General features: G+C 35.7%; 2 protein-coding genes across 4 annotated transcripts; one reads left to right on the top strand and one right to left on the bottom strand.

Annotated features, from left to right (window-relative positions):
* The first annotated feature begins 12 nt into the window (after nt 1-12).
* Nucleotides 13-17,862, top strand: LOC129266395 (histone acetyltransferase KAT7-like). 2 transcript variants are annotated; one of them, XM_054904244.2, is made up of 10 exons: nt 13-842; nt 1,624-1,815; nt 2,598-2,789; nt 3,645-3,811; nt 5,433-5,618; nt 7,040-7,312; nt 8,819-8,959; nt 11,681-11,774; nt 12,378-12,524; nt 13,314-17,862. In XM_054904244.2, the coding sequence occupies exons 2-10, from the start codon at nt 1,626-1,628 to the stop codon at nt 13,526-13,528; spliced, it is 1,605 nt and encodes a 534-aa protein (XP_054760219.2). In that variant the 5' UTR covers nt 13-842; nt 1,624-1,625; the 3' UTR covers nt 13,529-17,862. The 2 variants fall into 2 exon arrangements, with proteins under 2 accessions (XP_054760219.2, XP_054760218.2); XM_054904243.2 differs by having other exon boundaries at nt 5,412-5,618.
* A 1,229-nt stretch (nt 17,863-19,091) lies between these two features.
* LOC135154829 (uncharacterized) lies at nt 19,092-24,486 on the bottom strand. Of its 2 annotated transcripts, XM_064103011.1 has the most exons (6): nt 24,386-24,486; nt 23,790-23,916; nt 23,195-23,320; nt 21,402-21,506; nt 20,460-20,567; nt 19,092-19,952 (listed from the first exon to the last, which is right to left on the bottom strand). In XM_064103011.1, exons 2-5 carry the CDS (start codon nt 23,902-23,904, stop codon nt 20,476-20,478), a joined length of 438 nt encoding a protein of 145 aa, XP_063959081.1. In that variant the 5' UTR covers nt 23,905-23,916; nt 24,386-24,486; the 3' UTR covers nt 19,092-19,952; nt 20,460-20,475. The 2 variants fall into 2 exon arrangements, with proteins under 2 accessions (XP_063959081.1, XP_063959082.1); XM_064103012.1 differs by lacking the exon at nt 23,195-23,320 and having other exon boundaries at nt 24,386-24,474.
* Nucleotides 24,487-27,794: the final 3,308 nt, after the last annotated feature.

The following is a 27,794-nucleotide window of genomic DNA, read 5'->3' as shown; positions in this document are numbered from 1 at the left end:
GCAGGGATTGCGTCCCATTATTTCATTTGCGTGTACCACAAAAAAAGTAGAATTTTCGCCCCCGAGAGGCGAGATTTCTACTTTCATTCGAGTATAAGATCTAACTTTTTTAGCCCTAAAAATCATGAAGATCTAGATCTAAATGGGAACTCATTTCCGACATTAATACGATATTGAATTCATTTTCAAACAAAAAAATACGAAAAATATCTTGAGAAAATGGGGAAAAGCTTGCCGATATTTACGTTGCCATCTTGTTCTCTTTTGTTCTTTGCCAAGATACAAGACTCATATCAGCTCAGAAGATGTGCATCTTGTAGCTTGGCGAAGAACAAAAGAGAGCTCTGGGTGCCTCCATTCTGGAAAGTGCACATGCGCCATTACTAGTTTACTTGGCAGAGGTGTGTGATTTTAAGAGAGTGCCATATCTGCAAGGGTGTCAAAATTTCAGTTCGGAAACCCACGATGGCCATTGCTTGATTTTTTTTGTGATAGATTGAATGTGTGTCATCTCGGCAGCAATATTTCCTATGAAAATCACCCTTGCAGGATTGTTTTTTGGTTGTCAAATCTCTTGGAGTCCAAAATTATCTAGGGTCATAAGGAATAAGTTGACATGAATACTTGTCAGGTACTTTTCTTTATATTATGATACATGTATGATTGTAATTACTTTGGTAAATTTTATTTATAGAAAGAAGACAATAGTGACTCTTCAGAACACTGGGATGAATCTGATTCATCGGTTGATGTTGAGGAAGTGACCACGTCTGATGATGATCATGGGAACAGAAGGATCACTCGTCAGTCCACCCGCATTGTTACCAGGGCAACAAACCAAGGTACATGTAATATCACAAATGCCCCCCTCCCCCCCAAAAAAAAAATAGTTAACAATTTCCAAGGTGATGAAGGATGTTGCTTTGGGTGTCCAATAACTGCCTTGCAGCCCTTGAAATTCCCCTAAATACGGACAGTAGTTCTAAGGCCATTTAAACATTAAAAATACTCTTCTCACTGAAGGGTTTACTGCTTGAGCTGCAACCAATTACACCCACTTTTTCACGTAAGTGACAATATGAATTAAAGCTAAATTACAATAGTTGCAGTAAAACACTAATTTCGTGAGAAAGTCTGTAAAACCAAGGTTAAGTATGACTATATCATCGTGGATCTAGATCTGGTACAGTTACATAAACTGAACTTTGTGAAATCATAAAATCTAAGCTGAAATACGATCACACTGAAGATCGCCAACACAGATAGGCACACGTGGGACAGTGTATTATTATTGCTGGAATAAAGACCCGACGGAAGTGACCGAATCCGCGCTTATTTTGCTTATTTCTCAGCAATTACACAATTTCTTCCAGAATCCTTTGGCACATATTTTTTATTCATACAAACAGACACTTGGGTGGTCATTATATTAGATTCTGTAAAAAGTCATTTTGAGATCGTTACCAGAACTGGAATTTACCTTTAAGCAATAATTAATTTTGAAAGTCACAAAAATTCATGTGTCCCCAAACTTAAACTTTGAAGGCAGAGTTACCTAGTAGTTAGTAATCTCCCTCAATCTATTAAGAATGTTATTCACCATTTCCCTTATTTTGTTTTCAGTGATGAGGATGAGGGAGCAGTCACCTATGAAGACTGGGAAGGGCGGGGACAGAAAATCATCGGAGAGCTCTGACAATGAACCGCCTCCTGCACCCACAGATACAGCGGAGAAACCCAAGAAAAAAGGTCGTAAGAGGGGCAAGTCTGAGGCCCACCCGTCGGATACGGAGTCTGGTGCTTCGCTCAATGGAGGTAGGTTTGATTGATCTTCAGGGGAGGGGTTATGAAGAATGAGAATTCATATATTAGGGACAGTGATTTTCCGCGATCGTTGAAAACGGACGGAATTTACGGAAAGGGCCTTTTGAAACGGAAAGTGGCATTTCAAACGGAAAATCACAGAAAACGTATTTTCCCTCAAAATACACAGAATAGCAACAGAAATTACTCCAAAATCACAACAAAATGAGAATGTTAAATGGCCACAAAACCCCAGAAAACACGATCTCACTTCGCTACTATCATGACAATTTCACCGTGAAATAATGCTAATAATGTGAAAGGTGAGGATGTATGCATGCTAAATGGGTTTGTAAAAATATTTTATGCACCCGCATAGATCCGATTAGAACGGATTCTATTGTGTTGTTGGTACAGTAGCAGATACAAATTTTGACCAGTGCGAGTGAACGTGTTGTGATTTTGCTATTCAATGTGTAAACGGAATTGTCACTTTTCCGTGTGTACAAAGTCTATGGGGAAACGGAATTTCCGTTTTCTGACATGCTGAAACGGGATTTGAGATTTTCTGAAACGGAAAAAGCAATTTTTTGAAACGGAAAATCACTGTCCCTAATATCTACATGTACAAAGATCAGATATCAACTCCAGCTGATGGGCATAAAAAATCTTTGATAATCTTTTAAATTGAAAAAGAAAATATATGCATTGTGGAATGCAGGAGGCCGCCATCATGAGTTGTATTATTAAAGCCTGGAGTGGATAGTTCATTAATGTTTTCTCCCATTTAACAGGAGATCCCAAAAAGAAGAAAAAGAGAAAAAGTGTGAAAGGAGATTCTAAGCTTACCAATGGAGAACTTTCAAGTGATAAAGAGAGCGGAGAGGGAGACAAGAAAAGGAAGAGTAGGATTATTGCCGAGCAGCAACTTTTGAAATCAGAGAATGTAGAATTGAGATGCCCGGTACCTGGATGCGATTCAAGAGGTAAGATCTATGCGTATTAATTAGGGAAGAGGATGGATGAATGAACGTATGAAACATCACAAAGCATGGAGTTCATTGTAGAGACATGGAGTTAATCAAGAGTACATATAATTATTACAAAAATACAGCAGGTTTGAATTTTGAAGTACGGGAATATAGATTTTAAATGCTCAGTTCCTGATTGGATTCAGGAGATAAGATGGATAGGTTGAAGGATGGATGGATGAATGAATATGGAGAAGATTTAAAGAGAAAAGAAGAAAGAAGAGAATTACAGAGGTAGAGTAAATAATTTTGAAGTTAGTGAATGATGAATGGAGATGTTTATATCATGTGATAATAATGACAAGTTAAAATTTAATATTTAGTGGTGGAATGCAATGTACATGTAGATATGGTAGAAGAAAATAAGGATCAATTAATCACTGCTTGACTTATTGGATGTGACAATTTCATGTGATACAAAGTATGAATGATCAAGAATCTAGTACAGTATATTAGAAGAAAAAAAAACTCTGGTTGTTTATTGGTGATTTTTTACCTGATTGCTAAGAAAGCATGAATGCTTGTAAGCAAGCAACCAGAGGACCGACGGCTTAAGGTCCTCTCCGAAGGACCTGGTACTGAGGATTAATGCCTTACCAAAGGGCACTAGCGCACCAAGTGAGAATCGAACCCGGGTCACCGGAATACGAGTCCCCCCGCTCTACCGACTGAGCTATCGCGCAGAGAAGAGACGTAGCAGACATCTCTTGGGTCTGAAGAAAATTTAATTGTTGGCAAAATTGAATGATTTCAGATAGATGTACAATGTATCCCTTGTGGCTTTTAAAACTTTTCACCCACTTCTCACAGGGCACTTCACCGGTAAGTTCACCAAACATCGTACATTATGGGCTTGTCCTCTGTATCATAACATGACGGCTGAAGATTGTCAGGCTAAGGCTGATGCCAGGGCTGAGAAGAGACGTAGCAGACATCAAGAACAAGAGAACGATGAGAAGAAGGCATTACGACAATCGGTAAGCAACCACCATTTAAACATAGGTTAAATATATTTTACAGGGAACGATTTTAAAAGTGGGAGAGGGGCTGAGTCGAAAGTAGGAGGGATGACCATGCAAAATATCATAATAAAGTGGTAATTTTAATGTTTTTGTTCATGGTTCTGCAGCCCTTGTGTTTATGTAAATTTTGTTCTTTAAACTGAAATGTGGGTTCACATATGCTGCAGAGAATGAATTTATCTTTTAAACACTCAATGATGTGTGTTTATAGAATGTTATTGTTGTAATGTGAAATTTGCTATACCCTTATTGATCTTGCAGACAGACTAGTAGAACTGGTTTAGTTAGCAATGGCTTTGTTCGAAATTCCTTCTTGTGTGTGCACATTCAATCATCTTTCTATACATGATTAGGCTGACCAATTTGAAATTCCTGATGAAAATATCGATTTTCAAATACGCAACCCAAATTCTGCCAACAATTTTGATCACTGTAAGATGCATCTCCACAAGGAAAATAATAATTTTTTTGTGTGTGATACATTATAAAAGAACTCATGCAGATTTCTAATGTTGATTCATTCCTACAATGATAAACTAGAAATGTTAGTCTTGAGTAGTTGTTTACTTTTTGAAGTGATGCTCCTAATGTGCAAGAAGTTTCTCTGCATTGTCAATGTTAGAATGAGATTATAATTGGCAAACTATGCAAAGAAGTCTCTTATAAAAGATATTGTTTTAATAAAAACAATTTTTGAAAATTTGATTCACAGATTGTTACCACTAATTGTTTGTTTTCTGGTGAAATTATTCCATATGATTTACGTGACTACTTGTATACAGTACTGTATGTGCAAATTTGTATTCATAAATCTAATTCATGTAGACCATCTCTTGATTTTTTTTTATTGTAGAATTGTAGACTTAGAGTGATTTCCTTTACCTGATTTTTATTTTTCCGTTTTGTTTTTCTTTGCCATTTTGCTACTAACTTGCATTTAACATCATCATTCAAATGTGTATGTACACACTTTGATTTCACTTGGACATTTCAATGTGTATTTCATGTGTAATCTTGTTTATCTCTGATGTCTCATTCTCAATGGTGTACTTTTATCATGTTACTTCCTGTTCAATGTACTGTCCAATTATTGGATAATCAATTGTGCTTTCTGACTTGTTTCATGTTGTTGATGATATATATGTCCGCCTGCGTGTTTTGTGAAACTGTTGATTTTCATTTGTTTTACATTGACATTTTATATCCGACCCAATTGATATTGCCATTGTATGTTCTGTTGTTCTGAAATGCAAATATTTTGTGTAACATCATCTTGCCCCCACCCCTTTACACACCTTTTCCTTAACACCATTAAACACTTTATTTTAAAACCAACACTTTCTTACACCTAACACCTATCCTGACTCATCTGTTAACACCATTGTCTTTTCTGAAACACTGTTTCAAATCCTAACACTAAACTAAACTGTATTGTTCCATCTGAATTCTTGTCTGTGATACTTGTGTATACACCAAACCCTGTTACACCATCTTTGCACCGACTCCTATTAACACTAACACCATCTAAAAACCAACACCCGTGGCACTCAATCAGAACTCATCTCGTGCCCAACAGCAAAAGCGCTACCAGGTGCAGGAGATTCGGAGACAACGCAAGGATCTCTCCGAGGATCTCAAGGTCAAGAGTCGTCAGCACCGGGAGGAGTTCCACAAGTCCAGAGAACCTCTCCTCAACGGGATCACATCACAGTTTGACTTGGACCTGTTCCGTGAGGCCCAGATGCGAGCTTCGGAAGAGATGGTAGGTGACTCTTAGATCTACATACTGCCCTCTTTGACAAACATAAGCAAGTAACAAAAATCACTTATTGTCCCTATGTGTTAAAATTTCATATCTAAAAATTTAGAAATTATAGGGGAAGTTCACCGTGACAAAAATTTTGTTGCAAAAATAGCAGAACAAATATTGGTGAAGGTTTGAGTACAATCCAACATAGATTAAGAAAGTTAGTAGAATTACAAGTTTTGGGTTTGTGACATCATAAACGGGCAGCTGCCCCATATAATATAAAATGCATAGATTTCATTTCTCAGTGGTTCGTGGTGAATTATTTAATTTTTTTTCCTTTTTAAGACCGGGTTTGAAATGATTTGTGGATTGATATACTGAAAGTACAATAAAAACCATTTTCAATTTGTGAGAAATTTCATTGACTTCTCACCATACGAAATATAGGAAAGCTGCTCGCATATGACATCATAAATACAAAACTTAAATTTCTAAAACTTTTTTATTCTTTGATGGATTTTCCTCAAACCTTCAGCAATATTTTTTTTTCTGCTATTTTTCCAATAAAATTTTTGTCAGGGTGAACTTCCCCTTTACATGCTGTATCTTAAAAAATTTGGAAAAGGTTGCAACCTTGTCTTGTCTCTAAAGCGTCTCCTAATTTCCGTAGAGAAATGAAATTGTGGCACAGGTGCTGGTATCCATCAAAGTTTGTGGAACATCTTACTGAGAATAAGGAAAAAATTTGTTTAAAAAAATTTAAGATTCTGATCAATGATCAACATAATTGATCATTATGTGACTGAAGTAGCATGCCAAATTCTATCTTATATGAAATAGTCAGTTATTGTATAGCGCATAACACATGACATGAATAACGTCTCTATGTGCTTTCAAAGGACTTGGATATTATTACGCTGGCTGTAGCTCAAGCAGCTTTACCGCGCTCGGCATTTCATGGAATAAATTCCTGCCAGGTACTCATTCACCTCACCTGGGTTGAGTGCAGCACAATGTGGATTAATTTCTTGCTGAAGGAAACTACGCCATGGCTGGGATTTGAACCCACGACCCTCTAGTCCGGAGACTAATTCACTGGAACATAATGTTACCAACCTGATGTTGTAAAAGTGGCCTATATTTTACAAGACGATAGTAAGTAGATTGAATGGGCAGACAACCCAGAAGAAATATAATCATGGACTGGATTTCCCTACTTGCTCCTGGTACTGAAACAGCCTGTACAGATGGAAGTTGGACTAAAAGGATTGCCTGGCCGGCTTGGAGCCAAGCTACTAATCTTGACCTTTAAGCTCCCCATTATGGAGAGGTAATACTCCCTTCTCCCGTGTCATGTCTGTTGTACATGCCCCATTTTATTCATCAAGTTCTGGCCAATATCTTTATGGTATCTATTTTCTTTGTACTCAAAGGAGAAGTGCGGCTTGGGCATCCCTGGTGAGGGCACCGTCAAGAAGCTGGAGTTCGGGCGCTTCGAGCTCAACACGTGGTACTCGTCCCCTTACCCAGAGGAATACGCAAGACTTCCAAAGCTCTACATCTGTGAGTTTTGCCTCAAGTACATGCGTAGCTCAACTATCCTCAGACGACATCTTGCCAAGTGTGTCTGGAGACATCCCCCTGGGGATGAGATCTACAGGAAAGGCAACAACTCAGTCTTTGAAGTGGATGGCAAGAAAAACAAGGTTGGTGCAGGGTGTGACCCTATCTTGACTAGGCAGGTGTTTCACAGTGCTGTTTCGTAAGTTACCAGCAACTTTATGAACGACTAGTGATCCTTCCGGGTGGTAAATGATATTCACCAAATGTCCATTGATGTTGATATTGTGCTTAAGAAGTGAACACCACGTGGGTGTTTCATAAAGCTGTTTGTAAGTTATGAGCGACTTTAAGAACGAATGGTGATCCTTTCTTGCGCTCTAAATATTCACAAATGAAAATTTAATGGTCAATATCATTTACCACAAGAAAGGATAACCAGTCATTCTTAAGTCACTCTTAACTTACTATCAGCATTATGAAACAACCCCCAGTTGTTAGTAAAGTTGCTTGTAACTTACAAATATCTTTATGAAACACGTACCAGATTTCTACTATTATATGCCAACAAAGCCTTAGTCTTTGATACCCTATTTGATGTGTCTTGGTGCCCCTCTCATTGGCCCAAATTCACAAAGGTGATTTTGAAAACCCATGGTTGAGTCCATGGTTTATGCAGATTTCCTGTATAAATTACGCTTATTTAAGCACGTATATTAAAAAATGTCCAATGCTGATGCGCGCTTTTGTCACAGTAAGCCAAATTGATGCCTGTTGCCGTGGTAAGATAAGCTATTTTATTCATGAGTCCACTGTTTTGAATAATGAGTCCACTCTTCAAACAGTGGACTCAAATGAAATAGCGTATTTTACCATGGTAACTGGCATCAATTTGGCGCACTGTGACAAAAGCGCACATCAGCATTGGAATTTGTATACACGCGTTAAATTAAGCATAATTTATACAGGAAATCTGCATAAACCATGGATTAAACCGTGGGTTTTTAAAACCACCTTTGTGAATTCGGGCCATTAGCTTTGGATATATTTTGTACCCTTCTTATATTTCCAATTCATGCTGTTGTAGACAAATGTGCCCTATAGAAAAGTTGCTTTGTCCTAAAAGTGTGCAAGATTTATAAGACAACCATGAGATCTAGAACTTGGAGTATTAATGGTTTACTTTTCGGAAGTTCAATTAGTGTAAAGGCATTTGTGGTTTCCGTCCAGATTGCACTTGTGATCTGAATAATAAGGAAAACATCTTGGAACTTGTGGATTTGAACCTGTCTCCGTCTGTATGGTAGGTAGCGATTGTTCCGTTTAGGTATTACCTGTCTGTGAGACACTTTCACATTGGAGTGAATCGGGATTTTCCAGGGCTCTTTTTAGCATTTTTTTTTTGGTGGGGGGGGGGGTCACCTCAGCCCCTGTGCACTTTTTTACCCCCGGGCTTCAACCCTAATTTAACTTGGCTATTTCAGACCAGGATGTAGTGGGAGGGGGGGGGGGGAGTTGATTTGACTGGTCAGTTAAGTAAGGTTTGATTAATTTGATGTTCATCCATTCTACATACATTGATGTGCTTTGTGATATTTTATCAGTTCTACATGTAATTTAATTATCTCTATCTCTCTCTGCCTGTGTTGTAGATCTATTGTCAGAATCTATGTCTACTTGCCAAACTCTTTCTGGATCATAAAACTCTCTACTACGATGTTGAACCATTCCTCTTCTACATCATGACAGAGAACGATTCATCTGGTTGTCATATTCTTGGCTATTTCTCTAAGGTAAGGTGATTTAAGGGGCTTTCACAATAGTTTATGCGACCGTTTGGTCACAATATATGTTGCACACAATCGCAACGGTTGTAAGCAGTCGACACACCAATTGTAAAAGGAGCTTTAGATGAGTATTGTAAGCTACAGACCTTCATTTTTGAGGAGCGCGATTGCGCGGGCGCTCCTACCGCGCTCCTAAAAAACATAAGGAGAACAAAAAATCGCGCTCCTAAAAAGAAAAAAAAAAGCCTTCACAAAAAGTTGCTGAAATTTCACATTTTACATCTTTATATTCACGAAATAGGCATCTGTTTTCCATAATTCCTTGGAATTATTTTGATTTAGTTGAAAACTACCAAAAAAATGAAGAATATTCACCTCTTTCCCGACTCTGATTTGATTTTAAACTCGGTAAATATTGTAGTCCCATATGTAGATTTTCATGGTGTTGACCAAGTGTAAAACGATCAATAACAATCAAAACGATCAACGATCGTTTTCAGTTAATGTTGCAACACCATGGAAGTCTAAATGTGGGACTACAATATTTACCGAGTGTAAAATCAAATCAGAGTCGGGAAAGTGGTGAATTTTCTTCATTTTTTTAAATCAAAATAATTTCAAAGAATTATGGAAAATAGATGGCCATTTCATGGATTTAAAGATGTAAAATGTGAAATTTTAGCAATTTTTTTTACAGTATTTTTTGTAAAGTTTTTGTCTCACCTGCATAGCAGAGTGAGACTATAGGCGCCGCTTTTCCGACGGCGGCGGCGACGGCGACGGCGGCGGCGGCGGCGACGGCGGCGGCGGCGTCAACACCAAATCTTAACCTGAGGTTAAGTTTTTGAAATGACAGCATAACTTAGAAAGTATATGGACCTAGTTCATGAAACTTGGCCATAAGGTTAATCAAGTATTACTGAACATCCTGCCTGAGTTTCATGTCACATGACCAAGGTCAAAGGTCATTTAGGGTCAATGAACTTAGACCATGTTGGGGGAATCAACATCAAAATCTTAACCTAAGGTTAAGTTTTTGAAATGTCATCATAACTTAGAAAATATATGGACCTAGTTCATGAAACTTATACATAAGGTTAATCAAGTATCACTGAACATCCTGCATGAGTTTCACGTCACATGACCAAGGTCAAAGGTCATTTAGGGTCAATGAACTTTGGCCGAATTGGGGTATTTGTTGAATTACCATCATAACTTTGAAAGTTTATGGATCTGATTCATGAAACTTGGACATAATAGTAATCAAGTATTACTGAACATCCTGTGCAAGTTTCAGGTCACATGATCAAGGTCAAAGGTCATTTAGGGTCAATGAACTTTGGTCAAATTGGGGTATTTGTTGAATTACAGCCATAAATTTGAAAGTGTGTTGGTCTAGTTCATAAAACTTGGACATAATAGTAATCAAGTATCACTGAACATCCTGTGCGAGTTTCAGGTCACATGATCAAGGTCAAAGGTCATGTAAGGTCAAAGAACTTTGGCCACGTTGGGGGTATTTGTTGAATTGCCATCATATCTCTATAAGTGTATTGGTCTAGTTCATAAAACGTGGAAATAAGAGTAACCAAGTATCACTGAACATCTTGTGCGAGTTATAGTAGTTTTCAAAATCAGCACTGCTGCTATATTGAATCGCGTGATGCAGGTGAGACGGCCAGAGGCATTCCACTTGTTTTTTTTTTTTCTTTCTTTTAAGCTGGAGCGCGATATTTTGTAAATGTATTGACCCAGGCCTAGTTTCACCACAGATTAATTAATAGCTACACAGCTAATGTATTTACAATTTTAAGAAAAATCTACAATTTATCATACATGTATTGTATTGAATTGATTTGAGCTCCTCAAGGAGAGCGATTCTGAGGAGCTCAATTGAGCTCCTCAAAAAAATAAGGAGAGCGATTTATTGAGCTCCACGAAATTATAAACGTGAAGGACTGAAGTTACTAATATTCCCTGCATCTCATTGGCTGAGCAGATGTTTGTCAGTGAGAATAACCAACAGATCACTTTACGAAACAATGGGAAACACTTAACAAAATCCGAATCGGCAATAATTTATTTTTTCCCAGCCTCTGCTTCTATGAGACAAAATTTGGAAATGCCAGGCAAGGGATGCTGCAAAATTCTTTTAGGTTACAGATAGTGATGATAGTAATGATATTCATTCAAATTATATGTTGTATTTTTTATTTTTTTATTTGACATATATTATGTTAACAAATGTTTTTTTAATAGGAGTCTGTCAGCAAAGGTTCCACTCTTGTAGCAGCCTCCTTCATCATCAACTTGTTTGAATGATTATCTTGTCTAAGATCTACAGAAAATATCACTGTGTTCTGATTGTTTACTTATATAAATATCAAGATGTCTAACAAAACAAATATATTGTCATTGTTAGTGATGGATATCAACAAAATGCAATGAAAAATGAAATCATTTTAGTACTTATCATTATTTGTTTGGCGTCTCCTGTGCCTGGGAGGCAAAAAGTGAAATGAATCACTGTGATCCGTAGGTCCCTCCTTCTGATATAACTGATTGGGGAAGTGCAGGTGAACCACCACACTGGGGTTTTCCACTATACTAATAGGAATAGTGCGGTAGTTTCTTAACACGGGGCCTCCATTCAACAGATAGTAACAATGATGATAAATAATACCTATCATCATTAACAACTCATTCTTTTTTGCCATTGTCCCGCAGGAGAAGAATTCTTTCCTGAATTACAATGTATCCTGTATACTCACGTTACCACAGTATATGAGACAAGGTTATGGAAAGATGTTGATCGATTTCAGTAAGTAACTTATCTTCCCATTTATGCCCTTTATTTAGGATGTGTATAAGAGATTTGTTATTAGGCTGACATTATTTCTTAATTAAATCATGAATGAATGAATGAATGAATGAATCTTTATTTCGTTTCAATTCCAATATCAAACAACATCAACAGTATATCATTGAGATACAAGTAAATAACAGAACAAAAGTGAATAATTACATAATAATATACATGATACACGCACTACTTTAATAGAACATTAGCAGCACTCATGAGACAAGATGGAAATGAAACGTGGTGACCTATAAAGAAGCGCAGTGCTTTGTAACTGAAAGGAAAAGGCACTACATCAAATACCTATTGGATTGGATTGGTTTTGAAAAAAAGACCCAGATCTTTTTACTCTTATTCGTTCTTTTTTTACCCCTTTTCTTCCTATTTATTATTGTATTTTCTCCTTTTCTTTCGTTATTTACCAAAGATGGGTAAGGGGCTAAGAGAAAATTGGTTTTAACAATATCTTTTTGTTCTAATTTGATTCCATAGGTTACGTACTATCCAAGAGAGAGGAGAAGATTGGTTTTAATCATATCTTTTCTTATATTTTCAATCCTACAGGTTACCTACTATCTAAGAGAGAGGAGAAGATTGGTTCTCCTGAGAAGCCTCTATCTGATCTTGGCCTAATCAGCTATAGAAGCTATTGGAAAGGTGTTCTACTTCAATATCTTCATAAACTAGATGCTAAGGAAATATCCATCAAAGGTTAGATATTCTTGATCAGATTCTTAGTCATCTTTGTGTGTCACAGTAAATGTTGGTATTATCATCATGATCATCATCCTCAAAATTGTTTTTCTCATGATTATCAATACCAGCAGCTTCAACATCACTCATCAGTTTCATTCGTTTAAACTGTTATCTTCTTTTAATTGAATATTGCTTTTTGTTGATATTTATTTTTCATTGTTTTATTACGACTATTGCTTTATTGTTTTGTAAAACTTAAATGTATCATCTAGATGTTATGTTGCATATTTATCTTGAATGCAGAAATGAAATACAATCAATCAATCAATTATTAGCGTTGTCGTTGTCATTATCATCATCACCATCACCACCATCATCATCATAATCGTCATCACCACCATTACCACCACCATCATCATCAACACCACCACCATTACCACCATCATCATCATTATCATCATTACCCACCATCATCACCACCATCATCACCATCGTCATCATTGTCTTCATTATCTGCATCATTATCTTCATCGCCTTGAATGCCCTATTAATTGGCTTCAATGCTTTCCTGATTTCATATTTTCCCCATATTTGTACTGCAATATAGAAATGCACTATATAAAAAATATTGAAATTAAAGGCCTAAGATATAGTGTATACACACCAATTTATTTATTATCATCATCATAGTCATTATCTTCATCATTATCTTCCTCATCACCTTATCCTCATCTTCATTGTCGTTATGGTAGTCGTTATCATCCTCATCATCTCATGAGGTATTTCTGTTTCTCATCCTTACAGACATCAGTCAAGAGACGGCAATCAACCCGTATGACATCGTCAGCACACTCCAGTCAATGTCAATGCTCAAATACTGGAAGGGTAAACATCTGGTGCTAAAGAGACAGGACCTCATCGATGAGTACCTCTCAAAGGATAAAGAACGGACCAACGGCTTGAAGCAGATTGATCTCAATAGCTTGAAATGGACCCCACCCATATGTGAACCTGTGTAGGACCCGGTGCCCGTTTCATAAAACTTGTTATAATAACATATTTTCAATAACAGTTAAAAGCTATTGAAATCCTTCAATTTCATTGGCTGACAGTAAACTTGTTATAGAAATGTTTCATTTGTTATAATAAGTCTTTATAAAATGGGATCCTGGACTGTCCATGTAACTATTAGAGACATTTTCAGAACAGATTGTGGATAAGAAGTTGCATTTGTTTGTTTGGACGATAGAGTGTTCCCATGAGCAGCCATGTTGGAGGAGTGGGAGTAGAAACCTGTGCATCAACCTGTGATGAATCATTCTATTTATGTGCACTCGTGTCTTGTTTTGTCCTGCATCATGGCTGCAGTGAGAACGCTCTCCCCGGGATGGGGGGGGGTACTTAGTATAAATGTATGATACGTATGTGCTTCAGTATAGACCCCCATTTTCAGCTTAAATTTCCGCTACAGAGCATCACCAATTCAGAAAGCCACAGAAATTCCTATTTTCCCCATTCCAGAGACCCTCAAATTTGTGGTTCTCGTTGCAGTGCCCGCTCATACTTGGTGCAGCACAGTGGCAAATTACCATTGACTGTTTTCAACATAGTGATTCGGAGACCGCTGATTGGTTCATCACGCATATTCATGCAACGCTCCAAAACACAGAATTTGTGCCGTTCCAGAGCATTGCATGTTTAGCAATCGTTGATCCTAGAGCAGTTCCGGAGACCCCCATTTTAAGACCAAAGTTTAGTTCCAGAGCCCCATATTTTTGTTTTTTGTGTGGCACATAAGTATCATGTTATAATTTGAGTATCCCTCCCCCTCCGCTCTCTAGTCATGCCTGCCTCATTGGACACACTGTAAGTTGAATAAATTCCCAACTCAAAGTAATCTTTAGAACAGGGGCCTATCCTAGACGGACATGATGATTTCTATATTATGTATATGCTTTAGAAACCTTGATTTTGTTTGGTTACGGGGGGGGGGGGGGGGGGCTTTATAAAGCTGTTCGCAGGTTAAGAGTGACTTTAAGAACGATTGGTGATCCTTGCTTGTGGTTAATGATATTCACTATTAAATGATCATTGGTGATTATTTAGCGCGTAAGGAAGGTTCACCATTCATTCTTAAAGTCGCTCTTAACTTACGAACACAGCTTTATGAAACACCCACCAGAACCGTGTTTTACAGAACAAAAAAGACCATGAAATAACTACCCTTACTTTGAGTATCCAACCCCCTTTGATCTCAAATTTTACTGAACTTCATGAACTATTACACCTTTTGCTATAAAGCATAAAGTGGGTGCAAATGATTTAGGACGGTGTGGGCCCCGTCTTACAAAGAGTTACGATTGATCAGGCGCCCGTCTTACAAAGAGTTGCGTTTGATACGATCAATCGCAACTATGGAAACCCAGCAGAGTCAACATATATAAAATGCATGTTTGTTTTAAAATATTTTCTAGATATGAATGTATTTCCATGAATTCATTGATTTCTACAATTTGGTGTGTTCTCCTTTGTTTACAAAGGGAATTTTGCAAATTTCCTGTACAAAACATTATGACACTGATGGATTTCCATAGAGTTACAATTGATTGGATCAATTGTAACTCTTTGTAAGACAGGGCCCACTGATCAACCTCAAGTATATGGAAATCCATCAGTGTCTTTTTTTTTTCTTTAGGAAATTTGCACAAGGTTCTTTGAAAACAAAGAGAAGTACTAATTGCCAAGAAAACAGTGAATGTATGATATACATCACATCTACAATTTTTTTTGAACAAACGTGTATCTTAGATGTTGACGTTGCTGGTTTTTCTATAGTTGTAGACGTTGATTGGATCAATCATAACTTTGTAAGACAGGCCCTGGTATATAAATTGGATGTACTTAAGGGATTTATCCCATGATTATCAACCTTACAAAATAGGCCTGAAGTTTATGCTAAAGTTGGTATTTATGGGGGTTTTAAAATCAAATTCATACATGCATAATAGATTTATTTGACCCTAGATATACTTACACAATAGTTCCTGTATTTCATAATCTTACATAGGATATTGTATACGATGATAATGGTGCAAAATATTTGTGATAATGTAAAAATGGGTTTCAGGTGTTTTTCAGGATCTACATTTTCAAGTAAATAAGGGGTTTTAAATGTCCAGGCTTTTTTTTCAGGCACATTGAGTAAATTTGACTGACATCCCTGATGAATTACTATGAATGTTTTAAACAGAAATATGGCGCAATAAATGCCGTGGATCATATCATCATCATTATGAATGGCTTAACGCATGAATGCTTGTCCGTTCATTGGTTCTAAAGCAGATTCCCAATCACTTTGAAATTTGGTCCCTTTAGATTGAAATTCAATCCCTTTAGATTGAAATTCAATCCCTTTAAATTGAAATTCAATCCCTTTAGATTGAAATTCTTGCTAATTAGGACCTGAATAAGGTCGTTGTCACATCCGTGCAAGCATTGCCTGTGACTTGCGGATAAGTATTTTTACTACGGTCCACAGGTCGCCCGCATTGTCAATATCTCGAACATACCTCACACGCAGACGTGCGCAGAAGTCTGATTAGCGTGCAGAAAAGTTTTGAACATGCTTTGAACTCTGTTGCAAGCGATTGTCTGCTACTCACCCTCGAGGCTTACACAGAACGATGTGACAGGGCGTTTAAAGGACAAGTCCAACCCAACAAAAAGTTGATTTGAATAAAAAGAGAAAAATCTAACAAGCATAACACTGAAAATTTCATCAAAATCGGATGTAAAATAAGAAAGTTATGACATTTTAAAGTTTCGCTTAATTTCACTAAACAGTTATATGCACATCCTGGCTGGTATGCAAATGAGGAGACTATGACGTCATCCACTCACTATTTCTTTTGTATTTTATTACATGAAATATGAAATATTCTAATTTTTTCCTCATTGTCAAGTGATACAACGATTAATTCCTCCCTGAACATGTGGCATTAGCATTGTTTAATACTATATGTTTCAGTCAAGTTTGTCCTTATTGTCAAATCTATAAAAATGAAATATTGTATATTCAAACAATAAAAAACAAAAGAAATAATGAGTGATTGACATCATCGACTGACTCACCTAGTTGTGCATATCACTGTTTTGTGAAAAACAGCAAAACTTTAAAATGTCATAACTTTCTTATTTTACATCCAATTTTGATGAAATTTTCAGCACTATGCTAGTTTGATTGTTCTCTATTTATTCAAGTTAGCATTTTCCTGGGGTGGATTTGACCTTTAATATTGTCAAAGATGAATGTAATAGGATATCCATCACCATTATGTTCAACCATTGCAAATTTATTTGTTGGGGTGGACTAAAAACATAGTTATGGAATTCAAACAAGAAAAATATGTCCTTCAATAGTCAATTTTTTTAGAATTGTTCTGAAGAACTGCAGACACAAAGGCTCAAATTCACAAAGGTTGTTTTTAAAATCATCGGTTTATCCCATGGTTTATGCAGATTTCCTGTATAAATTACGCTTATTTACCACGTGTATTAAAAAGCGTCCAATGCTGAAGCGTGTTTTTGTCACAGTGCGCCAAATTGACGCCTGTTGTCATGGTTATCCACACTATTTATTCATAAGTCCACTGTCCACTGTTTTTAATATATGAGTCAACTCTTTAAACAGTGGACTCCTGAATGAAAGAGTGTACTTAACCATGGCAACAGGCGTCAATTTGGCGAACTATGACAAAAGCGCGCATCAGCATTGGACATTTTTTAATATCGGTGGTAAATAAGCGTAATTTATACAGGAAATCTGCACGAACCATGACTTTTTTGTTTTATATTATTTACAAGCTTTAGGGGAAGGGGACAAGGTATTAAGGTGACAAATTGGGTAGGGTCTGCCAACAAATTACTTAGTACAACATTTGTATTATTTAAGAAAAAAAGAAATAACTTCTGAATAATATTTTGAAAAATGTGTGCTTTTAATTGAATTTCAGTGATATCACAATTACAAGTTCATATTAATAAATCTATTCAATTAGTATTTTTTCTAATGCATTTTAATACTGTTCTGTTCAATGTCTAAAAATGTATTTGATATGTATAAATTTGTATGTAAACAGAACTCAATGCACTTATGAGGTAACTTCAGAGAGAAATGCCAGAAATGATATTTGTGACAAAAATGGTAAAAGAAATTCATTTTCTCTGAGAAATTCATTGTCACATCGAATATTTGTTCTTTTGTAATGATGTAAATATGTGAGTTTAATGTTTGTTGTAAAGGTATGACTGTACAGAGGAATGTATTAATTGAATGAAATAGAAGAAAACTGAACATTTGTTTCACTCGTCTTTTCTTTTTTGTCAAGAAATGTAATAGCTAGAGTGGAAGAAGAAAATGATTGGATTATGGGATGAATGAAATCTACGGTCCCATCTTACAAAGAGTTGTGATTGATCAGATTAACCTCAACCATATGGAAATTGTCATAATTTTCCTGATGGGCAATTTGCATAATGTCCTTGGAAAACAAAGAGGAGCACACCAAATTTTCAAGACAATGATTTATACATGACTTTAAACAAAGATACAGGTGTGATGATGAAGTTGCTGGCTTTCTATACAGTGCGTATCAAAAAAAAGTTTACACTTAGAAAAAATCCTGTAAATTTATACATTTGTATCTTTTTATTTTAATTGACTAAAAGAGCAAGGGAAAAGTATGAGAAATGTTTCGCAGGGTAAGTTTGATTTCGCCCTTAGGCTTAGCGTGAAAACGAGCATTCCTGTGCAAACAGATTTCTGTGAGCTTTACATAAATGGACAGTGCTCACTCAAGTGTAACATTCTGTCAAAACTTTTATTTTCATTTGATTAATGAGACCCAAACCCATGTGACAAAATTACCCACATGTATATTTTTTAATTCCCAGGGCTTTTTCAAAGTGTAAACCTTTTTTTTTTTATACGCACTGTAGTTGTGGTTGATCGGATCAATTGCAGTTAAGTTGGTAAGATAGGAACTGGAAGCTCACAGAACGAGGATTCTGTTGCCATTTTCTGGTCAAGATTTGCAAATCTTTGGGAAGTAAAGTTGGAGTCAATAATGAACTAATGTCAGGACTAAGTCAAACATCATTTTGAATTATTCCTTTCTACTCTCGTTTTTTAATCTCACTTCTTTATTTTCTTCTGTTTTCCTCTGCCCTTTTTTTTTAAGTCTCTTTGTTTAATCCCTTGAGAAGCAAAATTAAAAGTTTGTAATGTAAAAATGCCATTCACACAGAGGTGAAGACCTTTTTTTTTTTTCTTTTTTTTTTGCTTGTCAAATTTTTCGGGTACGAAGTATCCTAAATTTGTGGTTGAAAACCTTTTTTTTTGGGGGGGGGCTTGTCAAATTTTTCCTTCGAAAATTTGCCCCCCCCCCCCTTTGGAAAATCCTGGATCCGCCCCTGTTTAATGTACTGTCTATGCTATGGGATGGGAGCATATCCGAACTACCGCACCTTTCCTAACACCCAATTGAAATTGAAAAAATGATATCTATTGAACTCAGACAATATGATTGTTGATTGATTGAATTTATTTTGCGTTCAATGTTTTAATAAACAATAATATAATTTTCCAGAAAAATAATACGTAAAAGTTTGTTTTACCGTTGCAATCAAAGCGGAACAGAATAATCATTTGACATGATACAGAAACATAGGTGGGTAACGAAAACACGAAAGATTATATAATTGCCATGATAAGCGCATGCAAGGATACCCCAAAGTTACCATTAGATTTTAAAATCTTTTTGTTTTTAAAACACTATCAGCTTTCCCCTGAAATGTTTTTTTTTATCATAATGAGGTGAAAAAGAAAAGAAAAAATAAACAAGAAAACGTAAAGGTTCTTTACTTCGTCGGATAGAATTTGATCGATGACATGAATTAAATTCGCTCCTCATAAGATTAATTATTCCGTGCCATGCGATTAAATCCATTATCTCTAGATTGTATGACAGAAGAATTAAAATGATATATAAAACTATTATAATTGAAAATTCAAACAAAGAACACGAAATAGAAGAGAATAGAGTTAACTTACGTTAAAAAATTCTTACCACCGTCATGATCGTGAAAGCTAAGGCTATTATGACTCTGAGTATTAAAAAGAAAATTCATCTCTAATGAAATTTGACGGTTAACCCATGATGAATGTTAAAGAATGTGTCAAACTCTGAAAATATTGCAGTTTGACCGAATGAAAAGCCGTTAGCTTTAGACGATACCAGAAATGATTACCCACCCCCCCCCCCAAAAAAAAAAAAGTACAGAAGAAAAAGAAAGACGCAGAAGATGCGATCGAGTACCCAGTCGTATTCCTCAGTCTGTGAGGTTTTCAAATGTGTTTTTATTCTTGATCGCCAGACCCATCACCTTCCGGAGAAAATGAAAACAAAATATGAGAAAATGGACATTAGTTTATTGATATGATATTGTTATTTAAATGCCTTCTTTTCGATGAACATCAACCTAAAAGAATGTATACAGTATATAATGTGATAGCGTACACATAATTTAGCAATATTATGAATTCGGTATATAGCAATAAAATTTAAACGCGAAATGCATAAAATGTGTGCCACAAATCTGTATCGCATATTAAAAAAAATAATAAAGCCCCTAGGATGATTAAATCACTGGCGGATCCAGGGGGTTGGGGCACAGCCGGCCCGCGTCCCCCCCCCCCCTCCTTTAGAGAAGCAAAATTATTTTTTTTAATGTAAAAATGCCTTTAAAACAGCGGTGTGTTCCCTCTTTTGATAGTGAATACCTTTTTTCGTTTTCTTTTTTTTTTGCTTGTCATATTTTTCCTCCGAAAAAATGTGCTCCCCCTTTGGAAAATCCTGGATCCGCCCCTGGATGAAATAAGCATTCACTTACGTCATTCCGGAGTATACTAGCATGCGTATAGAGTCGCCCCAAAGGTTTTAGATATCTTCACATTGAGGCAATCATATTGATAGCTCTCCAATTCCAACTCGAAGCAGACTATAGAGGGACAAAAATCAGATTGGCACTCATGGTATTAAAAGCCACTACCTTAAGCAATATAGGTGGACATAAATGCAGCATTAATACACCTGGAAACATCAATTAAACTAGAAACAATCCAAGTTCATCTATTTTAATAATAATAGCAGGGCCCGCTGGGAGAGGCAGTTTTCAGAACTGAAGTGGCTTCCCTGGGTAAATATACCTATATTTTGTATTATTATTATTTTCGTGATTCTCGTCATTTTATTAAGAGTATTCCTTTATAATATATTTCTTTCCTATTTTTTTTTCTCCACTATTTTTCTCTTCAATACTTGAGAAATCATGCATGCATCCAGACTGTGTTTCCAGCCCTTGTCCCTTAAGCGTAGCCCTGCACATATCTATCACACAAACACACAAAATAATGTGAATATATGTGAATATTCTTGTCAATTCGAGCACAGTCAATTCAATTCAAGTAAGACTGAGATACAAAACAGTCGTTTGTTTGTTTGTTTGGATTTCATTTTCATATAAAAAGAATGAAATATATATATATATATAAATGTTCAAATTTTTAAAAATCGTATAAATCATATAAAATATTAGGATAGCCCATTTTAGCGGTATTAACAAAATACCACTGTTCTTCCATGGGGTCTTACAAATATATATAATTACAATTTGGTATATAATTACAATTAGTTCAACTTTTTGTTCACCACAATTAAGGTACCAAGTCTTTGGGGGGTTTTTATGATGAAAATTAAAGTTTCCACAAACTTTGGATTTTGTTGGGGGCCGTGTTGACACGTTCCCCACTGTCTATCTCTGAAGGTAACTCACTTCTATTCGTGGATGCACCTGCAGCAAACTTTGCTCCTCTTGGCCCCGCTCTTGGCGTCCCACTCCCATCATCATACGCTACCCTGGATATAATGCGAGTTAACTCTAGATAAACATTAATATAAGAAAAAGAGAATAAAGTCAAAAATGTGCAACAATCACTCTTCTTACAAAGAATTGCACTGTACTGTTAGTATATATAAGTGTATGCATAAAATGGCACCCGAATACCTTTCATGATCGCGCCACACCGGCCACCGACATTACTATTACAGACTTCGTTCTAATGAAGACACTACAATCTTACACATTCCTAGAGTCGTTTCAAAAGGGAGGAAGCTAGTTTCGATTTGTGCGGTGCCAGATTATGGAATAGTTTAACAATTCACCTTCGATCATGTACTTCTGTTGAATCGTTTAAACAACATTTGAAAACGTACTTATTTTTGTTGTAGTGTATGTGTAATTGTAATATTGGAGAGCAATTTGTATAAAGCGCATAGAGCAATTTTAATTGATTATGCGTTATATAAGTACCAATTTTTATTATATTATTTATAATATTTATATATGATGCCTTACCAAAATGTACATGTTTTAATAATTTGTTTTAATACATTTTTCAACATGGTTTTCATAGAAATTGCTTTTGATTTGATTCTATAAAATTAAAATATGATATAAAATTGGAATGATCCCCCAGCTCAGCTGATTCATTAATACAGCAAATCTGATGAGGGGTCCAATTCACATTTTAAACAAACAAGATAAAATCCACAGTGAAATTAAGGCATTAACAAACTGGTATAAATTAAATATATACTAAAGGACAAGTCCACCCCCCCCCCCAAAAAAAAAGAAAAGGGTGATTTGAATACAAAGAGAAAAAATCCAACAAGCATAACACTGAAAAATTCATCAAAATCGGATGTAAAATAAGAAAGTTATGGCATTTTAAAAGTTCGCTTAATTTCACAAAACAGTTAGATTCACATCCTTGTCGGTATGCAAATCAGGAGACTGATGACATCATCCACTCACTATATTTTTTTGCATTTTATTTTGGGAAATATGAAATATTCTATTTTTCTCTTCATTGTCAAGTGAAACAACGATTTACTCCCTGAACATGTGGAATTAGCATTGTTTATGGTTCAGTCAAGATGGTCCTTATTGTCAAATAAGTAAAAATTGAAATATCATATAATTAAAAAAAAAAACCCCACAGAAATAGTGAGTGAGGGACATCAGTGACTGTCTCATTTGCATGTCAATGATGACTTGTGCATATACACGTAACTGTTTTGTGAAAAATAAGTGGAACTTTAAAATGTCATAACTTTCTTATTTTACATCCGATTTTGATGAAATTTTCAGAGTTATGCTAGTTTGATTTTCTATATTTATTAAAATCAACATTTTTCTGGGGTGGACTTGATCTTTAACTAAAATGGCCTTCACTATTTACAAATCTATATAATTAATTACAAAATCTATAAGTGAGTAACAAGAAAATACGATGTTTTTTGGTTTTGTATATAGGGTTCGATTCGGTCGTTTTGGCACCGTTTTCAACTACTCCTGAAAATACTTTCTGGGATACTTTCCTCATTTTACAATAAACTGCATATAATGCAAGTTTAGCTTACTAAAATGATATGAGAATTCACAAACTGATGCAACTATCATACTTATTTTAAGGTACACTTGGCGCATTATATGTTCATGTGATTCTCTGCAACAAATATTAGGCCTACTTCATTTTCATGATCAGACAAACGACCATGCTTAACCTTCGTTTGTATGTGCCCCTGCGTTCTGTCCTCCCACTGAACCAGTAACCGCGTGATGTAATGGTGCTGTTGGAGTATTACTCCTTCCATTATCATATCCAACCCTATGTATTATACGAGTTGGGTCTTTCAAAATAATAATAAAAAAACATCACGCAAATTTTCTTGCTTTAAAAGAGTATATATACTTCACAACTTATCATTTCTATGCCTCACTGCATCAAAAGCATTGAATTAACATTGTGATCAGACACGTAATAAAAAAAATCACCTCTTTATGGAATCATGAATTATAAATATATATATCAAAATACAAGGTGAATTAAACAACCGTAGAGAGAAAAGTTGCCAATATATATATATATATATATATATATATATATATATATATATATATATATATATATATATATGTGTGTATGTATATCATATTAATAAAATAATAGAATGATAATAATCATCATCATAATAATTCTAAACAAAATACAAGAAGAGTGCGGATTTGGACAGATTTTTTTGGGGGGAAACCAGTTCATTACATAAATTTAATCATCATTACATACAGGGATTCGACAATATTCATAAATGAACTCACCATCGTTCGTAGTTGTCCCTGGAGCTTGGCTTTCCACACCAGCAACCTTCTTCGTGATTGACAGGCTCGTCAAAGCCACAGCAAGAAGGCTGAAAATCACAATCTTTGACTTCATTTTGCAGTCGATCTGTATATAGGTATACAAAAAAATTATCTTTCAATCTTTTATTCATATATAAATCAAAATCAACAGTCACAAAATAATTACAGATACAAAATTACAATTCATGAAAAAGGGAAAAGGACAATTATATACACAAAGGTTAATGTGGGCCTATTGCATAAATCAGCATGGGGAATTAGGGTGAGAGTGGGAGAAAGGCTAATTTTGCGATAGATGTTTACAATTATACATGAAAAATTTGTATCATAAATGTCACAGTATTTCCTTTCCTTCTCTTTCTTTGTTCTCATTTTTTCGCAGTAGTGAAACTTTAGGGAAGGGAGCTATGGCCCCACTAGTCCTAATCCCGCTATAGCGAGAAAATCTCGATAGTAATATTTGCGTTTTCTCTTCATTTTTAAAGTATCTCAATCACAACTTGTGTATGATTACTCGAATTCTAAATGCGTATTACCTCAATAATTAGGCCTACCTTTCTTTGAAGTTTCCTTTCCACTTATAACTATTTTGATATCTGGTGTATATGGAGCTGGAACATTCAGCGTCAGCACTCACTTTACTAAGATGAAATATGTTTTCCGAACATATCTGACTAACATATGCCCTGTAAGATTCATAGACAGTAGCGTGTTTGCTTTCGATGGGGGAGGGGGGATGCAGACCCCCGAATTTTCAATATCATAATCTTCATCAAAGTTCCATAAATACCGTGCTAATTTCAATTTGATATCCATCATGTCCATGTGAGAATTAATGATCGAAAGAGTGCGATTTTGGCTCACTCGCATCACTCGCTTACATTAATTTCCAGAAATACTCTTGGCCCTTATACCGTGATAAAAAAAAATCAGCCCCCATAAAAAAAATCCACCATGCCACTTTCATTGCAGTTTTTACTAACTCAAGTCAATTTAATTAGTGTACGTCCTTGAGTTCGAAATGAGTTTTCATTGTAGGCCTGTGCAGCATAATGGGTGATGCACGCAAATATTCAATATTCAATTTTCAGAATATAAATACGGGTACAAAGAATATAGCCTATCAATGTAGAACGGATCTTAATTTCTTTCCTTCCTTTCTTTCTCCCTTACTTTCTAATACTAGCTCAGTCTAGCTGTAGAGCGGGGGTTTCGGATTCTGGTGACCCGGATTCGATCCCCACTTGGTGCGCTATAGTGCCCAGCGTTGGTAAGACATTTATCCTCATTACCAGGTCCCTCGGAGAGGACCTTAAGCTGTCGGTCCTCTGGTTGCTTGCTTACAAGCATTCATGCTTTACGTCTTAGCAATCAGATGAAAAAATCACCACTATTTACCATTTCTTTCTTTCTCTCCATCTCTCTCTTTCTTTCTTTTTTTTCCTTTCTTCTATCTTTCTTTCTTTCTCTCAATCTCTCTCTCTCTTTCTTTCTCTCTCGCCTTCCTTAGCAAATCAAGAGGCTTTTTAATAGGAGGATTATAATTTGAAAATAAATTTTCGGCAGATCGCAAGCTCGATCTGTAATGAAAATCATAAGTCCTTCCTTCCCTCCTTCCATCTTGATGATGGAAAAATATAAAAACGATATATAGGGCCTACAGCGTGTAGCAATTTTGCCAACCTACCAGTATAAGCTTGCAAATTCGCATTGTCCCCGAATGTGTAATCGAAAAAATAATTACTGCGGTTTTGGATACTAAGCTATTTCCTATTTCCCTTCACTGATCTTTTCCTTGAGAAAAGAAAAGTATTTGTCAGCATTTATTTCTATTTCAAACGAAAGAATATGCTCATAGTCTTTTTTTTTTAATTGATATATATGCTAGCATTATGCGCCACTGCTGAAATAGCCCGGGGGCCACTTCCATTGACGAGTGCATGGATACCATGCGCGACACAAAAAACACGTAAAAGTTATTTCTTTTTTTCAAGTGAAGATACGGCACTTTACAAACGTAACGTAATACTGTCAAAAGCACAAAAATAATGAAAAAAAGGTATATATTTCGTTCGGAAAACTGCGTGTTACGGTCCAATTTGCGAGGGTATAAAAATACTAAAACTTTATTGAAGGATCGATGTACTTTTTGCCCCATTAAACACTACGGTGTTTAGCAGGGGCCGCGGAACGGTTTTCAAAGTGGGGGGGGGGGGGGGGCTGACCATGCACAAAATCACAATCATATGGTCATTTTTACGTTTTGTACACGGTTTTGGAAAAAAGTGGGGGCTGAAGCCCCCCCCCCCCCCCCCCTGTTTAGGGTCCGATTTGAGCGAGGTGTGACGTGGGGTGGTTAATGAAAGTAAAGGTAAAGCCGAAGTCCGTGATCACGTCCGTGACATAACAATTCAGATATTGTTGTACTTGTTTAGGGGGTCGATTCGGGGAATACCGGGGCACCGTTTTGTTTCCAATACGTGTTAGGGACATTGCGGGGTGCTTTTTGAACCCCCATGGTCACGCACATGGTATCCCTCGTCAATGGAAGTGCTCTCCCCCCCCCCCCCCCCGGTGAAGTAGGAAATAGGCCCTATATCTTTACACTTGAATTCGATCAAGATTTTTTTTTCTTATTGAGGATAATAATGTATACAAAGGATAGGGTTACAGACATGTTATACTTTTAACTAACTTTGCTGAAAAAGGACTCGTTAAATCCTTGTTTTATTGACGGTAATTACAGTTAAAGATAATTTAAACAACGCTGTTATACTATGAGAATCGCACACACAGTAAAAACGCTGTTTAAGATTTTATACAACGCTGTTTAATATAAATGAACCTTACAGTATTTGTTTAACCGTTTAAACAATCATGTTTAATTTATTGAAGATTATACTTGTTTAAACTGTTTAAACAATTACTGTATATAAGGTTCATATAGTAAACAGCGTTGTATAATTTTGTTTTACTGTGCAGTAGTTGTTTAAACAAGTGTTTAAAATCTTAAACAACCGCGTGCTTAAATTATTAATAAATATTTTAATTAAAACTTTGTTATTTAACATTTTAAACAAATTGTTTAAAATGTTTAAACAACTACTGTGGGATTCACATAGTAAACAGCGTTGTTTAAATTATTTTTAACTGAGTCGGGTCACAGATATTTTAGACTAATTTATCATGTGACACTTTGTTGGAATAGTTCCCATTTATAAGCAGAAGGGGGGGGGGGGGTCGACGCCCCTGTCTACTGACAGGCAAATCTGCCTGTATGATGGGCCACATATATAGGCTTATCATCTTTTTGGACCCCACCCAATGTTGGAAAAAATTAACAGAATGTTAAAGAATGAAATAGGCCTAATGAAAAATAAGAATGAAATAAAAATAACAACAAAAATAAATAGCAATAATACTAATAACAATCTATACGTAAATATATTATAGTAATAGGCCTATAGTTAACTGAGACCTTCAAATAGACCCGTTTCATAAACGTGTTATAATAAGAAATTCACAATAACAGATTGGATAGTAAAGTTGTTCTATAAAATATTGTGAATTTGATTATGTAAATTTCTCTATGAAAAGGACCTATATTTTACTTAAAGCCATTATATTTGCAAGATTTGCTTTCTGCTTGTTTCCTTTTTGTTCTTATCATTTAATTTTATTGATTTGTTTTTCTTCTTGTAACTTAACTTATATTTAACTTTTTAAGATTTGGGAAATAAAATCATTTTTAATTGCAAGATTAATTTTTACGATATCTAAAACCATACAAGATTTGCTTTCTGCTTGATTCCTTTTTTCCTAATCAATGTATTTTTTTTTAGTATTCTTCTTTTTTTCTTATAACTCACATGCATTATAATTTGTAATATTTGGAAAATAAAATCATCTTTGACTGAAAAATACAGTATTTTCTAGCAATCGCAACGCCAATGGTGCAAAATC

This window comes from Lytechinus pictus, chromosome 8 (assembly GCF_037042905.1).
Source record: "Lytechinus pictus isolate F3 Inbred chromosome 8, Lp3.0, whole genome shotgun sequence".
Lineage (NCBI taxonomy): Eukaryota > Metazoa > Echinodermata > Echinoidea > Temnopleuroida > Toxopneustidae > Lytechinus > Lytechinus pictus.
Note: the sequence above shows the minus strand (reverse complement) of the source record. Positions and strands in the feature narration are given on the sequence as shown.

Excerpts from the sequence above, each read along its gene's own strand:
- LOC129266395 (XM_054904243.2), top strand. The coding sequence starts at position 1,626 with ATGAGGATGAGGGAGCAGTCACCTATGAAGACTGGGAAGGGCGGGGAC. Across the intron at positions 1,816-2,597 it reads TGGTGCTTCGCTCAATGGAG|GAGATCCCAAAAAGAAGAAA; the intron begins GTAGGTTTGATT and ends CCCATTTAACAG. Across the intron at positions 8,960-11,680 it reads TTCTTGGCTATTTCTCTAAG|GAGAAGAATTCTTTCCTGAA; the intron begins GTAAGGTGATTT and ends ATTGTCCCGCAG.
- LOC135154829 (XM_064103011.1), bottom strand. The coding sequence starts at position 23,904 with ATGAAGTCAAAGATTGTGATTTTCAGCCTTCTTGCTGTGGCTTTGACG. Across the intron at positions 23,321-23,789 it reads AGGGACAACTACGAACGATG|ACCCAACTCGTATAATACAT; the intron begins GTGAGTTCATTT and ends TTATTTTGAAAG. Across the intron at positions 20,568-21,401 it reads AGGTGCATCCACGAATAGAA|TCTGCTTCGAGTTGGAATTG; the intron begins GTGAGTTACCTT and ends GTCCCTCTATAG.